A 13,989-nucleotide genomic window follows, 5' to 3' on the forward strand; every position below is an offset into this window, starting at 1 on the left:
TTAATTAATTAATTTTAGTCTTTTTTTTTCACACATTAAAAGTTGAAAAAAATTGGTCCTTTCTAACTAGACCGAACGATTATATTCTCAAATAACCTTTAGAATCACCGTGACTTTATGATGAAACAAAATAAATTATTAAAATAAAATGAAGATTAATGTTAGAGACATACTTCAACATTTAATTTTTCTCTTGAATTAAAAGCAGCCAAGGCAAATTATGAAACTTTAGACTACTCAAGACCTTGGATCAATCTTTGTTAGGTTATTTATAACAGATCCCGTTCATCAAAGACATTGAGTGTGATTTATTTGTTAGGGTTTTATTGGTATAACTATGAAAATAAAAATCTATTTAATCTTTAGAAAATTCAATGACATTCAATTGTTTCATTCATCATTAACATGAGCTCGAAGACTTTTACATAATTATTCTATTTTCAATACAACTCTACATAAAAACAAGGCAGTAATGAAAATTCTGTAAAGTTAGAAAAAGAAAATGAGAATAATTTTCTTTAAAAGGTAAATGCCACTATATTACAATTTAAATAACCCGTTGGATTACTAATATCCATAAACAGGAATGGAAATGATATATCACTGTTTGAATATAAAAAAATGAAAAAAAAAGTCACCGACAAAATTAAATTCAAATTCAGGCTTCCCTCCCAAACCTATTTGTAGTAAGTCCCCCGTTAAAATTAATCTCTTATTTTATTAATAAAAAATTAAATTAAATTCAAACTTTCGCTCCCTCCAATCTTATTTTTTGGGTGTTAGTCGTTCATTTATTCCAAAAAGTATACAGCATTTCATTAATGGCCAGTTGACCAACCAAAATTTGAAGCAGCCTGCCCACTCATCTCAATCCTAACCTTAGCAATTTAAAAGGTCCACAAATATATTTTATATGTCGAAATCGAAATCAAGTATCTTAACATAAATCATCTAAAGTAGAAAGGTAAGGTAGTCGGCATTTAATAATAAAATATCAAGGTCCACAATCCGCTGAAGCGTCCTACAAGGTCTCGACAACGACAATCCACTCCCACACTGCGCTTTAGGCTTTTACCAATCCAACAAAGCCGCTTTGGTCTCTGCTGTTCAGTGCAGTCCCCCCTGCCTGCCTGCATTTTTAAATTTTAAAAGCAAAGCCACTTCTCTCACGCGCTGTTTTCACTTCACTGCTCCTTGCGTTCAAATTTTAAAATAATAATGCTTTGTGTTTTATAGGTTAAATAATTTTTTAGGATACGTAATATATGCATTTAGTTTATGTTTATTTTAATTACATTTAAAGGTTTCAAATATACTATAAGTCTTTATACTATTTATAAATTTTAAATTTAATCCTTATACTTTTATGTTAAATAATTTAATTTTTTATTTTTATATTTTAAAATTTAGGTATAATTGCTAGCATTATTTTTATTTTTTGTGTGACATTTTGAAATAAAAATACTTATTTAGTAGAAATGTAATTAAAAAGACATTTATAATGAACTGAATTTAACAAAATAATTTTAACAGTGAGTTGAATTTAAATTTTAAAATCATAAAAGAAAAGAGACTAAATTCCTATAAATAAAAATACAAAACTAAATTCTAAATTTAAAAAATTAAAACTTCTAACAACTTTAACCCATTTAAAATTATTTATAATAAATTTGATCCTAAACTTTTAGGATTTTTATATTGGGCTTAATATTTAATGAATTTTATTTTTAATTTATATAATTAGAAAATCGTGTCACGTTAATTATGAAAAATATGTGTGGAATAGTACATAAGTTGCCTATTCTATATCTAAGTTAATATTATAATTGAATTGCTAATAACATAAAAGACTAGCGTGACAGATGCTGAGTTTATCCAAATTGATGGGACAAATTTAAGAAAAAAATAAATGTAAAATTGAAAAAATATAAAGATTAAGGATTAAAATTTGAATTATGCCTATTCTTTTTATAAATATGCTTAATTTTCATATGGGGTTACTTAAAATAAGCAATTCCAGAAGAAATCAGTAAGTAAAGGATTATCCTTCGAATTTAACCTATTTTATATTGCCGTGTTTTCCTTTTTTTTTTTCTTCGCGTGTTGTACACGCGCCACTCCTCCTCGAGACTCGCCCCTTTAATTTTGAAAACGAGTATATTATGAGCTATGATTATACACATTCTCTCTCTTTTCAAATTTAGTACTGGTAATTTGAATAACTTTGAAAGAGCAAGTGAAAAGAAGAAAGCTTCAAAACAACAACACACCAACCACCACTTGTATTTACTTTGTTTGTCTTCTCTAGTTTTTGCTTTCCCTTTCTCTCTTCATTTTTCCTTTATTTGCTTTCGATTGTGAAACAAGCTCTGCGGAGTTATTGCAGACCGGCCAGTGAAAATGAGCGTGGTAGGGAGACAGATGGCGAGATCTAATTCGGCGGCTCATCATCAACGGCAGTACTCCGATAACTTCCTCGACGCGTCGTTTAACGCCAAATGGCTTCAGTCCTCTAATTTGCCTTCTTCTCAGGTCTTCAATCTTTCCCAATCTCTCCCTTCACGTTTACTTTTTTGCACTTCTTCCTGTAATGGCATCGCATTTATTTTATTTTTATTTTTGATGTTTGTTTAGGATTTCGGGTTCTACGGCGGGGGAAGAATGAGCAGGAAGTCACCGGAGCCAGGGACACCGCCGCTTTCTTCCAGGTCGTCGAGCTTGAGGAAGAACAGCGATGAATACGTGTCGCCCAGTGAGCTCAGCCCCGGCTTACTGGATCTGCATTCATTTGATACTGAGCTGCTTCCCGAGGTTTTACTCTATTTCTTCAATTAGATTAAAGTTTCCGGTTTCGTTGTCACGCATGAATGCCTAATTTATTTAGCTTTGTTTCAATAAAATATCGAATGCTAATTAATATATAAATTTCTTATGTATAAGGTTTGATTTGATCCTGTGGTTAACCAAGTGATAAATTGGTAATTAGATAACTGCATTATATTTTTCTTGAATCATAAATAATTGTTTATATTAATAATCAGAGGTGTTTTTAAATTAGTTATTAGAAGCTTCATTTTCTTTCGTGAATAAGAGATTTATCAGTCCTTTTCATAATTTCAGGTTCCTAGTCTTTATGAAGGATACGGGCTTCAAAAACCTGTCTGTGGTAAAAGTTTTGATGATTCTGAACAGTATCTATCTACCAACAAACTTCCGAACAGGCCACGTGGAATGGCTGAGAATAACCTTCTCAAAAGCATCTCAGTAGATAAAGAAAAAGCTAACAATGTTGCCAAGATTAAAGTTGTGGTATGTTACTTGAATGCTTCTTTTGGGTTTTATATGACATCCCACTGAAAATATCAGTTTCTATGTTTTGAGTGATTCAACTACCAAATTGACCCATCAGTTGAGCTAATGCAATGAAGCTGTGTTTTCCCGCAACTTTAATGCTCATCTGAGTGATGAATTTATGATCTGAACATGTTAAAGGTTTATAGCCAATTGAATGTGCTTTTTTCATGTTATAGCAAGATATGCATACTCGCTAGATTTTTATTTGTAATTGTTAAAATAGCTAATAATAACTTCCAATGCAGGTGCGCAAGAGACCATTGAACAAGAAGGAAATTGCAAAGAAAGAAGAAGATATTATCACTATAGAGCCAAATTCCAATGCACTAATGGTTCACGAGAAAAAGCTAAAGGTGAGGAGCTTTTAGGGCATCTCTGTTTTCCTAAAGTGTGTTATGATGCAGGTATTTGGATTTATTATTTGCGGCACTTGCTGACTTGAGCTCTTGATGGATCAGTCGTTTGATGCTATAGTTTTTTCAAGAGATTACTGTCTATTTAACCAAAAAGTTTTAGCACTTTTTGCCTTGACTTTTCATGAAAATCCAAATTATCTTATTATTTAAAAGCCTAAGCAATTCGTAATAACCTCCACCAGATCAAACACTTTGCATCTTCCATGGTTATCTATAAATGACGTTGTGGCAGTCTTTTGCATGAGGTGTAATGATTGATACATGCAGGTTGACCTGACAGAATATGTTGAGAAGCATGGATTTATTTTTGATGCCGTACTGAATGAAGATGTTAGCAATGAGGAGGTGAGTATATGATGGAAAGTGAATAACCTTTAAAGTGTCATCCAGCTAATGTAACTAGATTTCATTTTTTTATTGTGGTAGGTGTACTCGGAGACTGTGGAGCCGATAGTCCCACTAATTTTCAATCGAACAAAAGCAACCTGTTTTGCGTATGGGCAAACAGGTAAGTTATTTTATCCTAGATTTGAAAGTTATGTGTATGCCACAGCACACTCTTAAAATTTCTCTAGTATGAACTCTCTTCTCACTATGAACACGCCAGTTCTTTCTCTGCTGAGTGCCAGCTATATTATGTTATTTTGCCTGAACGCTAATCTTTTAATATTTGTAGTTTTTATGTGTTCTTTATGCAAGATTTTGACAAAGATTGGTTTGAAGTGTTATGGTTGATTTATATATAGACTCATACATTATATATCTTTTCTCCTACTCTCATGATGACCAACATGCGGATGTGCCTGAATCTTTGCAGAGTTTAATGGTTTATTATAATGCCAGTATGGTACCTATTTGAGAATGCACCTTGATATGTATTTCTATCGATTTAACTGTCTCCTTTGCTGTTTGTCATTTATGAGTGATATGCTGTTCAATTGATCCTTTTTTATTTACCCTGGTATTTATTCCTGTTATTCTCTACTGAGAACATGTATGATTTAAATTCTCTGACCAGTCATTATGCTCCAGTGCCTTTGGTATGGTTAGTTTTTTTTTTTTTTGTCTTCTTCTATATGGTGTTTGAGTTGTCACATAAGTTGTATAAGAAAAGAGAGAAAGTACTGAAGCTAGCATATTGGTGAATGTGTACGTATGGATATTTTTAAGGGATGTATCTGGTTATCCAATTTACCAGTTGCAAAATTTTTAATAATGATATGAAAGGCAGACCATTCCACAGTTTACAAAAATTTTATTGGAATGAAATAAATGGTAAACTAACTCTTTTTAAATTCCCTTTTAAGTGATATATGATACATGCATCTTTAAAAGTCCATTTCTTAATTAATTCAGATTTACACCTTTTGAATGTGTTTTTGTGTACTCTTATAACATCTTGTATAGGTAATTTTGGCTTTGTGTTTCTTTCGGAAATTCTGTCTTTTACAATATTCATACAGTTCGGTTCTCCATATCTTAATAATTCTTTTTCGGTTTATATTCTTACAAATAACATTTAGTTACTCCTATGTTTTCTTTACAGGAAGTGGGAAGACATATACTATGCAGCCACTGCCTCTAAAAGCATCTCAAGATATATTAAGACTAATGTATCACACATATCGGAACCAAGGTTTCCAACTCTTTGTCAGTTTTTTTGAGATATATGGAGGAAAAGTCTTTGATCTCCTTAATGATCGGAAGTAAGTTATTTCCATATGGAAACCAAGACAAATTGTCTTATTGTTTATGGTTCTGTAATTAGATTTCTATTTTTTACAGAAAGCTTTGTATGAGAGAAGATGGTAAACAACAAGTATGTATTGTGGGTCTGCAAGAGTACAAGGTATTAGATGTTCAGACAATCAAGGAGTTAATCGAGAGAGGAAATGCAACAAGAAGCACTGGCACTACTGGAGCGAATGAGGAATCTTCAAGGTCACATGCTATTCTTCAGCTTGCCATCAAGAGATCAGCTGATGGCAGTGAATCAAAGCCTCCTAGACCTGTAGGGAAACTTTCCTTCATAGATCTTGCTGGAAGTGAGCGTGGTGCTGATACAACTGACAATGATAAACAGACAAGGTAAAAGATTTTGAATCCATGCAATCTGCAATTATACTTCTTGAAAGCGCAAAACTATGAATCGATGATGTTGGAAAAGTAACTCAGTATTAAAAATTCCTGAAATCTCTATAATTTATTCATCAAAAGCCTCAAACCATTAAACATAATATCTTAAGTGGCATATCTTGGTTCTCTGTAAAACAGAATCCTAGTCTCCTAGATGACTTTAATATTTCTCTGTAAAACAGAATCCTAGTCTCCTAGATGACTTTAATATTTCTCTGTAAAACAGAATCCTAGTCTCCTAGATAACTTTAATATTCTAACTGGCATATTTATGGAGCCATAGAGCTATTGAACTGCTCCATGAAGTTACTAGGCCAGAAAGTGCCCCAACTAGATAACCAAGACTTGTGCTATTCAAATCATAACAAGCTGATTTCACATTTCTGCAGAATGGAAGGTGCTGAAATTAATAAAAGTTTACTTGCTTTAAAAGAATGCATCAGAGCTCTTGACAATGACCAGGGTCACATACCTTTCCGAGGAAGTAAGCTGACTGAAGTTCTTAGAGATTCATTTGTTGGTGACTCACGTACTGTTATGATATCATGTATTTCACCAAGCTCAGGGTCATGTGAACATACCCTGAATACACTCAGATATGCTGATAGGTATGTGGTTCTGCAATTGAAATTGCATTCTAGAACCTAGGTGCATTTTACTGAAAATACTGTGGATATTTGCATTCCAGGGTGAAGAGCCTATCAAAAGGGAACAACTTCAAGAAGGATATGCTATCTTCATCATCAAATCTTAGGGAGTCAACTGCTTTGCCTTTGAGTTCATCTTTACGAACTGACACATTTGAGGATGATATAACCGATGTTCCTTTTGAAAAGAACAAATTTGGTTGGTCCAAACCGATTGAAAGAGATACGTCTCTTAAAGTGGATCCTGTTGCTAGTGGAAGGGTGGACGGACATTTGGTTGGTCCATATTCCGATTATTTTAACAGTCAGAGAGGTGAACTAAACGACATGCCCGAGGATGATTTTGATTACTCGGAGGAGGCATATGAGCAACCAAAGATGTTGCAGAAAACAAAAGATCCTATGATGAAGCAAGCGAATCCTTCAACCTTTGATGATAACAATTATCATTCAGATGATGATTTGAGTGCCCTGTTGAAGGTTAGTATTAATTAGAATCTTGACATCTGATTTTTCTTCCCTGCTTGTAATTTAATGATGAAATGCAATTTGTCTTTCCGTATTCTTAGGAAGAGGAAGATCTTGTATCTGCTCATAGAAGGCAAGTCGAGGACACAATGGAGATTGTTAGGGAGGTAGATAACAGTATGCCTGTAGCTCATTTCCTTGCGTGCTACAATCACATCTGTTCTGACTATTATTATGCCTGCAGGAAATGAATCTGCTAGTTGAAGCTGACCAACCAGGCAATCAACTGGATAATTATATCTCGAAGTTAAATACCATTCTTTCACAGAAGGCTGCAGGAATCGTACAACTGCAAGCGCGCTTGGATCAATTCCAAAAACATTTAAAGGAGTACAATGTTTTAGTATCTTCAGGCAATTGATAAACCGGTTAATGAAGCTGGTGAAACCCATTGATATACTGTGGAGTTCAGCCTGGGTGTGGACTTAGACCTGCCTTTGATTTGATTGTTTCTTCTTTGATGCTGTGGCTTTCTTCCTCCATTTTTGATGCTTCAGGTTAGTTTACTGTTGTGACTCCATATTATAAATATATGCATTGCTCCTCCCTTCGTTATAAATAAAATGTGTGAAATTTATTCAGCAGAATAATATTATTGTTAATGATAAAAAAAAAAAACACCTTGTTTTTGTGTTTCAACTTTCAAGCTTGTTTTGGACCGGGTATAGCTTTTATTTATACGCCATCTCTCATTTAATTTTGGTTATATTGCATTGCTTTGTTGATTTTAAATATCAAAATGCACTGAATTCATTTTAGATTAAAATATGTTTTAAGTTTTATACTCTTTATATATTTAGAATTTAGTTCTTTCACTTTTATTGTCAATAATTAATCCCTTTACTATTTCAGATTTAAAAATGAGATTTAATTGTTAATATTGTTACAAATATTTTATTTAATCTACTTGTATAACATTGGTCAAATTTTTAAATAAAGTCAGTAGTCGTATAATAAAAATGTTTTGATGTAATGAATTTAACTGAGAAAAATGATAATTGAATTTACTTTTAAAATTCAAAAGTGGTGTAGAAGGATTAGAATTAAAATGTAGTAGAAATACATTTAGCATGTTTTAATTTAATTGGATAGCACATGAGATTCATTAATTCAAGGTTAGAAAACAAATGCACTGAACGAGATAAATTGAATGAAAAAGTTGAACAAATAGGACGTAATCAATTTTGAACATGAGATTCAAGGTTCCACAATTATAGTATCATCTTTTCACTTGGACAAGATTTCATTCACTCCTAAAAGCAGTTTTGACCATATGATGTGGGTGACGAGATTTGCTTCAAAATAAAAGGAAAGAGGTAGATATAGGGATTAAACTAAAGTACTGTCTTGAATACATTGTTTTCGGCATTTCCTTATCGTTGAATTTCTTTGATATGCCTTGCCACCTTGTAGTTCTCACCTCTTATTATTCAGTTTGACATTTCTCTCCTCTTTTTCAGTTTTCATTTTGGTGCCCCTATTTCAGAATAAATATTTCACAATAAAAAAACAGAACAGTAGCATCTAAAAAAGATTTCGAGTTGATGAGTTTTATCTTAACTCGATTTAAAATTATTTTGAGCTGACGAGTCTTATTTTATTATCTTAACTTGATTTGAATTTTTTTTAATAGAGTCGAGTAAAATGAAATTGAGTCGAATTAAATTGAGTAAAATTATTTGAATTAAATTAAAAATTAAAATGTTAAATTAAAATTTTGTTATAGTATAACTAATTTTATATTAGAGCACGTAAATTTAAAATCATATATATTTAAAAACTTTTTCAAAGTAAAATAATAAAAGATAACATATTTTAGGATAATAAATTTGAATTATTAATTAACTTGTTTAGATACGAAATTTGTTATTTGAATTTTAAAATTCAATTCAATTCGGACTCGAAACTCAAATAATTTATTTTGATTAATTTAAAATTTTATTTTATTTTTTTAAATATAATCGAATTTTATTCATCTCTAATTTTAAATTATTTTATGATATAGGTACAAAATCCAACCCAAGTTAAGTATGAATGTTTATTGCCACATAATCGGGAGACAAATAAAAAGCAAAATCAGAATCGACCGAACACCTGTACTTTTATTGCGTTACTGCATGATCCAAATTCGGATCGGAGCGAATCTTCCGCGAATATACAAACATGTTGGTACAATATTTGATCTTATCACAGTATCGAACAACTAAAAGAGTAGAAAACAAAGAGAAAATCAGCGAGAAATGAAAAGTGGGACTCTTTCTCTTAAATATATATATATATATATATATATATAAAATAATAAAAAATTGATCACCTCAACTAATACCTGATGTAATGAAAAATAATCTTAATTATCATGAACTTTATAAACTTAAAATAAGATGGATTTGATGTTTTATTTTAAAAGGAAAAAAGAGCTAGATAAACTCAATGTTTTATTAAAAATATAAATAAAATATGATCAAGTTTTTCTAAATGTTGTTAGATGATGGCTCAGCACTTTTGGTATTGTCTTCCAATTCTATCTAGAATACAGAGGTGCTGTTGGCGAGTTTATAAAAAGACAGCAACATATTGAATGTCTAAAAAAGTGAGTGAGCCATTCTAACAACATATTTTGACACTTATTCAATTCGCTTATTCCATTTACTCTAAATTATCTTGTTTATCTTATTAACAAAAATAATTACTGTCAATTTATATCGAGGATGTTTAGTAAACAAAATTTAGGTACAAATAAAAGGTTGGGTAGTTAAACCCTCTAATTATACTGTTTGGTGAATGGAGATTTGTAATAGCTTATTGAGCTAAAACATCCAAAACAAAAAACGTAGTGATGAACAATTTTTTTCATAACTAATTGGGAATGAGATATGTGGAATGACATGTCTGATTATGCTTGTTCAAAAATTACTCCCTTTATCACGTGCTCTCAAACCAAATAAGGAGTGCCAAGATATGAGTAGCCTCCATTCTAAAAAAATTCACTAATTAGGTTATGTACTCTTGATTTATTTTTAATTTACTCGTGTAAAATGATTTCTTACGCAACTTGATAAATTTGCAAATAAGGAAATTAAGAAATTTTTTTATTTAAATTTTCAAAAATATCCACTAATTAATTTTCATAATGAATATTTTAATTCCTTAGTAATAATGTTTTATTTCAATAATTTCACCCAATAAAGACTAAAGTATTATAAACAAATAAATACTTAATAATAAAATTTGTCATTTTTCACCTATTAACTTTCAGCTAAGTTTTACCAAATATTTGTAAATAAACTGTGAATAAAATCAGTTGATCAAACCAACCAGTGCAATCAACTATCAACCAATTGTCAAATGGTATCATTATCTTTGGCTTTAAAATAATATAAAAATTAAATTGTCTTAATGTTTTTTAAAAGGAACTAAATTATTTTTTATTCTATACAAATATAAATAATCGGACAAAGACAAAGAAAAGCTTATAAAATGGAGACAAGCAGCATAAATTTGGGGGTATATAAAAAAAAATGCTCTCCAAGGTCAAGGGCCTAGCTAGTACGAATGAGTAGAATTTAATCTTTTAGGGCTGAAGCATGTGAACCAATGGGGAAGCGGCACCTTCATGTCATAAAGCCTTACGCCACAACGCGCGAGGCCAAAAAGAAATGCCGAAAGCAAATGAAATGACTGTATCAGCCTATAAATTATTATTTTAATTATTATTCAACAACAACAATAATAAACCTCATTTATTTATTCATTATAAAAGTTTATCTTAAATTAAATGCTCACGTATTAAAATATCACATGATAACATAATGACGTTGACTCTTGTTTGCTATGCTTACCAATATTAATTTTATATCTTATAAATAAACACACTTCCTTTATGAAACAATAATTTAAATTGAATATACTTCTTCTGCTTTTTTAATTTTTAATTTTAAATATAATTATTATCAATGTTCCCATCTGTTTGTTTAATTTATTGATATAATTTTTAAAATAAAAATATTTTAAAATTTTAAATCACATTATAATAAATTAATTTTAATAATATTAATCATTACCTTTTATTTTAAAATAAAAATTAAATTTAATCATAAAAATAGAGGTAGTTAAAAGCATATTTTAATCTCAGATTTTTTTTTGTTATAATAAAAAATATTTGTATTCATTTTATGCTCTAAAATCAATCATTTTGGTATTTTAAATTCCACTAAAAAAATTCCGCTCCGCCTCGGATTTATTATATTGTAGTTATGGAATCCATCTGACATTAAGGCACGGGGCCTCCCGACTATAGTCATTTGTCTTCTTCAGCTACAATTGTTTATACACTGAGGGACCACGTCACTAATTCTAAAGCTGAGACGCACAAAAACCATCGTATCAGGCGCGTGTGTCAAGCACTCTTCCTAGACTCAAATAAGCTTGTAAAAATATCTAAAACTAAACACCGTTGGGACCAAGACGTGTTGCTAAAAGATGATAAAAGCGGAACCATGTGGGTGCCCATCCCGTGACCCAACAAATATCAAAGCCATCTTGATTCTAGCCACGACACCACCCTTTTTCCTTACTGTACAGTTCCTCCAATTATATTTAGCCTTTTGTATTTATATATTACAGTTCTTCTCCATTTCTACCACAAACATCTTCATTTCAAGTAAAATAAAAACCCAAACTTTTTCTTTAGTTTAGAGGGGAATTGGCACAGAAAGGTTAAGCTATGATGCTAAGATGGAGGGTAACAGTACCAATATTGTTGCCTCTTTCGTTGTGAAAACTTATCAGATGGTGAATGATCCGATGACTAACACTGTGATCACTTGGGGTAAAGCTAATAACAGTTTCATAGTGATAGACCATTTAGTTTTCACTCAGAGGATTTTGCCTGTTTACTTCAAGCATAGTAATTTCTCTAGCTTCGTTCGTCAGCTTAATACTTATGTAAGTAGTAAATTTCAATTGAATCTGATATCTGTATTTATCTGTATATATATACTAATATACGTATATTGTTTAGGGTTTCAAAAAGGTGGATCCAGATAAGTGGGAGTTTGCAAATGAATGGTTTCTCAGAGGGCAAATGCATTTGTTGAAGAACATAGTGAGGAGAAAACATAATAAAAATCTAAACAGGCAAGTGAAAGCTGAGGGTTTAAACGAGGAGGAGGAGGAGGAAGAAGAAGATATAGTGATGGAAATAGCGAAGCTAAAAGAGGAACAAAAGTCTTTGGAAGAAGAGATAAAAGGCATGAATAAGCGTTTAGAAGCCACCGAGAGACGGCCGCAACAAATGATGGCGTTTCTTTACAAAGTCGTCGAAGACCCTGATCTCCTTCCACGTATGCTACTCGAAAAGGAACATAAAAAGCAGCTTAACCCCAACAAGAAGCGACGGTTGATGACGGTGATGCCATCATCTGCACAGTCATCCTCTTCGAGCCTGGCGGTTTCAAGTAATTCAGTAAAATCTGAAGAGGAAGACGAATGTCATGCAGGAACAATTTCGTCACTAGAAACTGGATACGGTATAGGCAACAACAATTTTCGTTACTCGAGTTATCAATCGTCGCCATCGCCTGAGGATTCTAAAGAGTTATTGGGGCATAATAACAATCAGTTTGTGGGGCAATTCATGAATTACGGCTGCGCCACAGTAACAAGGCAATTACCTTCGGTTATTGTGGCTCCGTCTGTGATTGTAAATGGCTTGACGGTGTCGTCGTCAGTGACGAGTAGTAAAGCAGGGTATGCTGATAGGAATGAACAAGTGGGTTATTTTGGAGAATTAGTGGCGGAAGAGATGGAGGCGCGTCCACCACTGCCTTATCCATTTTCGCTGTTAGAGGGTGGCTTTTAGGTTTTTTTTTTTTTTTTTAGATTGTTAATAAAGGAGCATATATGTAATTAAATGGTTAGAAGTTTAACTTGACTTCATTATGAAAGGTATTTTCAGATTATGAATATTAATATTTTCAAAGTTTGTAGTTAGAGAGATTATACTCAATATTTATTAAGAATGTTTTGTATTTTTTATATATCAATAAATTAATAAATACTTCAAAATTTTGATTAAAAAAATTATAGTTATTATCATGAGACATTTTTGCTATTTAAGATTAAAAAAAAAAACATTTGCAAATAATAAATGTTATATCTAATAAAATTTAATATTGGTTGATTTCTTTTACTAATATAAAACTAATCGAAAGGGGCTCCAATAATAAAGGAATGTCCATTCACCTCAATCAGTCAGCTGGTTGTTATAGGTTGGGCTACCCAACAAACAGCATGTAACCTCACCTCGTCTAATAGTCCAACTTTTCTTTCAAAAGAACATATGCACCGAAGCCGTTTCAACACCATGTGACTGTTATATCTTTCTGCTCAACTACGCAACAAATAAGTGTGTGCTTGTTTGTTTTCAGTTAATTTCTGTAAATCATAATTATATGGATTTAGTTTTATTATTATTTGATTAAAATTTGTTCTTCTATTTTCCTTCAATTGCTTTATTTTAGTTCTAAGCTTAACGGATTTTGTTGCTATCGTTAAATAATGACATATTGTTAGTTCCACCTGTATTGGCCACATCACCAACATATTCTAACTGGTGGTCAGAGATGAATTTAAGGGTTGGCAATGCCATGTCAATATTTAAATTCTAAATAATTTTCTTTTAGGTCTTTTTACATTTTTAAATTTTTATTTTCATATTATGATTATTCATAAAAATGATAAGTTTGTGCTACCAAGTTTTAAAACTTTTATAATTTAATTTCTTTTATAGAATTTATAATTTAGTAACAATTTTAGTTTAATCTGTAAACTAATATAAGGTAGTATCTAAATATTAACTAGGTAAAAATAAACTTCAATAATTATAATATTTAATACAAATCGAGCAT

General features: G+C 31.3%; 2 protein-coding genes across 3 annotated transcripts; both read left to right on the plus strand.

Annotated features, from left to right (window-relative positions):
* The first annotated feature begins 2,170 nt into the window (after positions 1-2,170).
* Positions 2,171-9,256, plus strand: LOC105769795 (kinesin-like protein KIN-13B). Of its 2 annotated transcripts, none has more exons than XM_012590668.2 (13): positions 2,171-2,282; positions 2,387-2,532; positions 2,635-2,811; positions 3,121-3,309; positions 3,600-3,707; positions 4,038-4,115; positions 4,197-4,278; positions 5,317-5,476; positions 5,556-5,858; positions 6,296-6,514; positions 6,595-7,033; positions 7,123-7,188; positions 7,266-7,720. In XM_012590668.2, exons 2-13 carry the CDS (start codon positions 2,401-2,403, stop codon positions 7,440-7,442), a joined length of 2,130 nt encoding a protein of 709 aa, XP_012446122.1. In that variant the 5' UTR covers positions 2,171-2,282; positions 2,387-2,400; the 3' UTR covers positions 7,443-7,720. The 2 variants fall into 2 exon arrangements, 1 of the variants encoding a protein (XP_012446122.1); XR_008196275.1 differs by adding an exon at positions 9,087-9,256 and having other exon boundaries at positions 2,188-2,532; positions 7,266-7,578.
* Positions 9,257-11,704: 2,448 nt separating this feature from the next.
* LOC105770815 (heat stress transcription factor C-1) lies at positions 11,705-13,101 on the plus strand. Its single transcript, XM_012592169.2, has 2 exons — positions 11,705-12,025; positions 12,102-13,101. The coding sequence occupies exons 1-2, from the start codon at positions 11,816-11,818 to the stop codon at positions 12,939-12,941; spliced, it is 1,050 nt and encodes a 349-aa protein (XP_012447623.1). The 5' UTR covers positions 11,705-11,815; the 3' UTR covers positions 12,942-13,101.
* The last annotated feature ends 888 nt before the right edge of the window (positions 13,102-13,989 follow it).

Source organism: Gossypium raimondii, chromosome 5 (assembly GCF_025698545.1).
Source record: "Gossypium raimondii isolate GPD5lz chromosome 5, ASM2569854v1, whole genome shotgun sequence".
NCBI lineage: Eukaryota > Viridiplantae > Streptophyta > Magnoliopsida > Malvales > Malvaceae > Gossypium > Gossypium raimondii.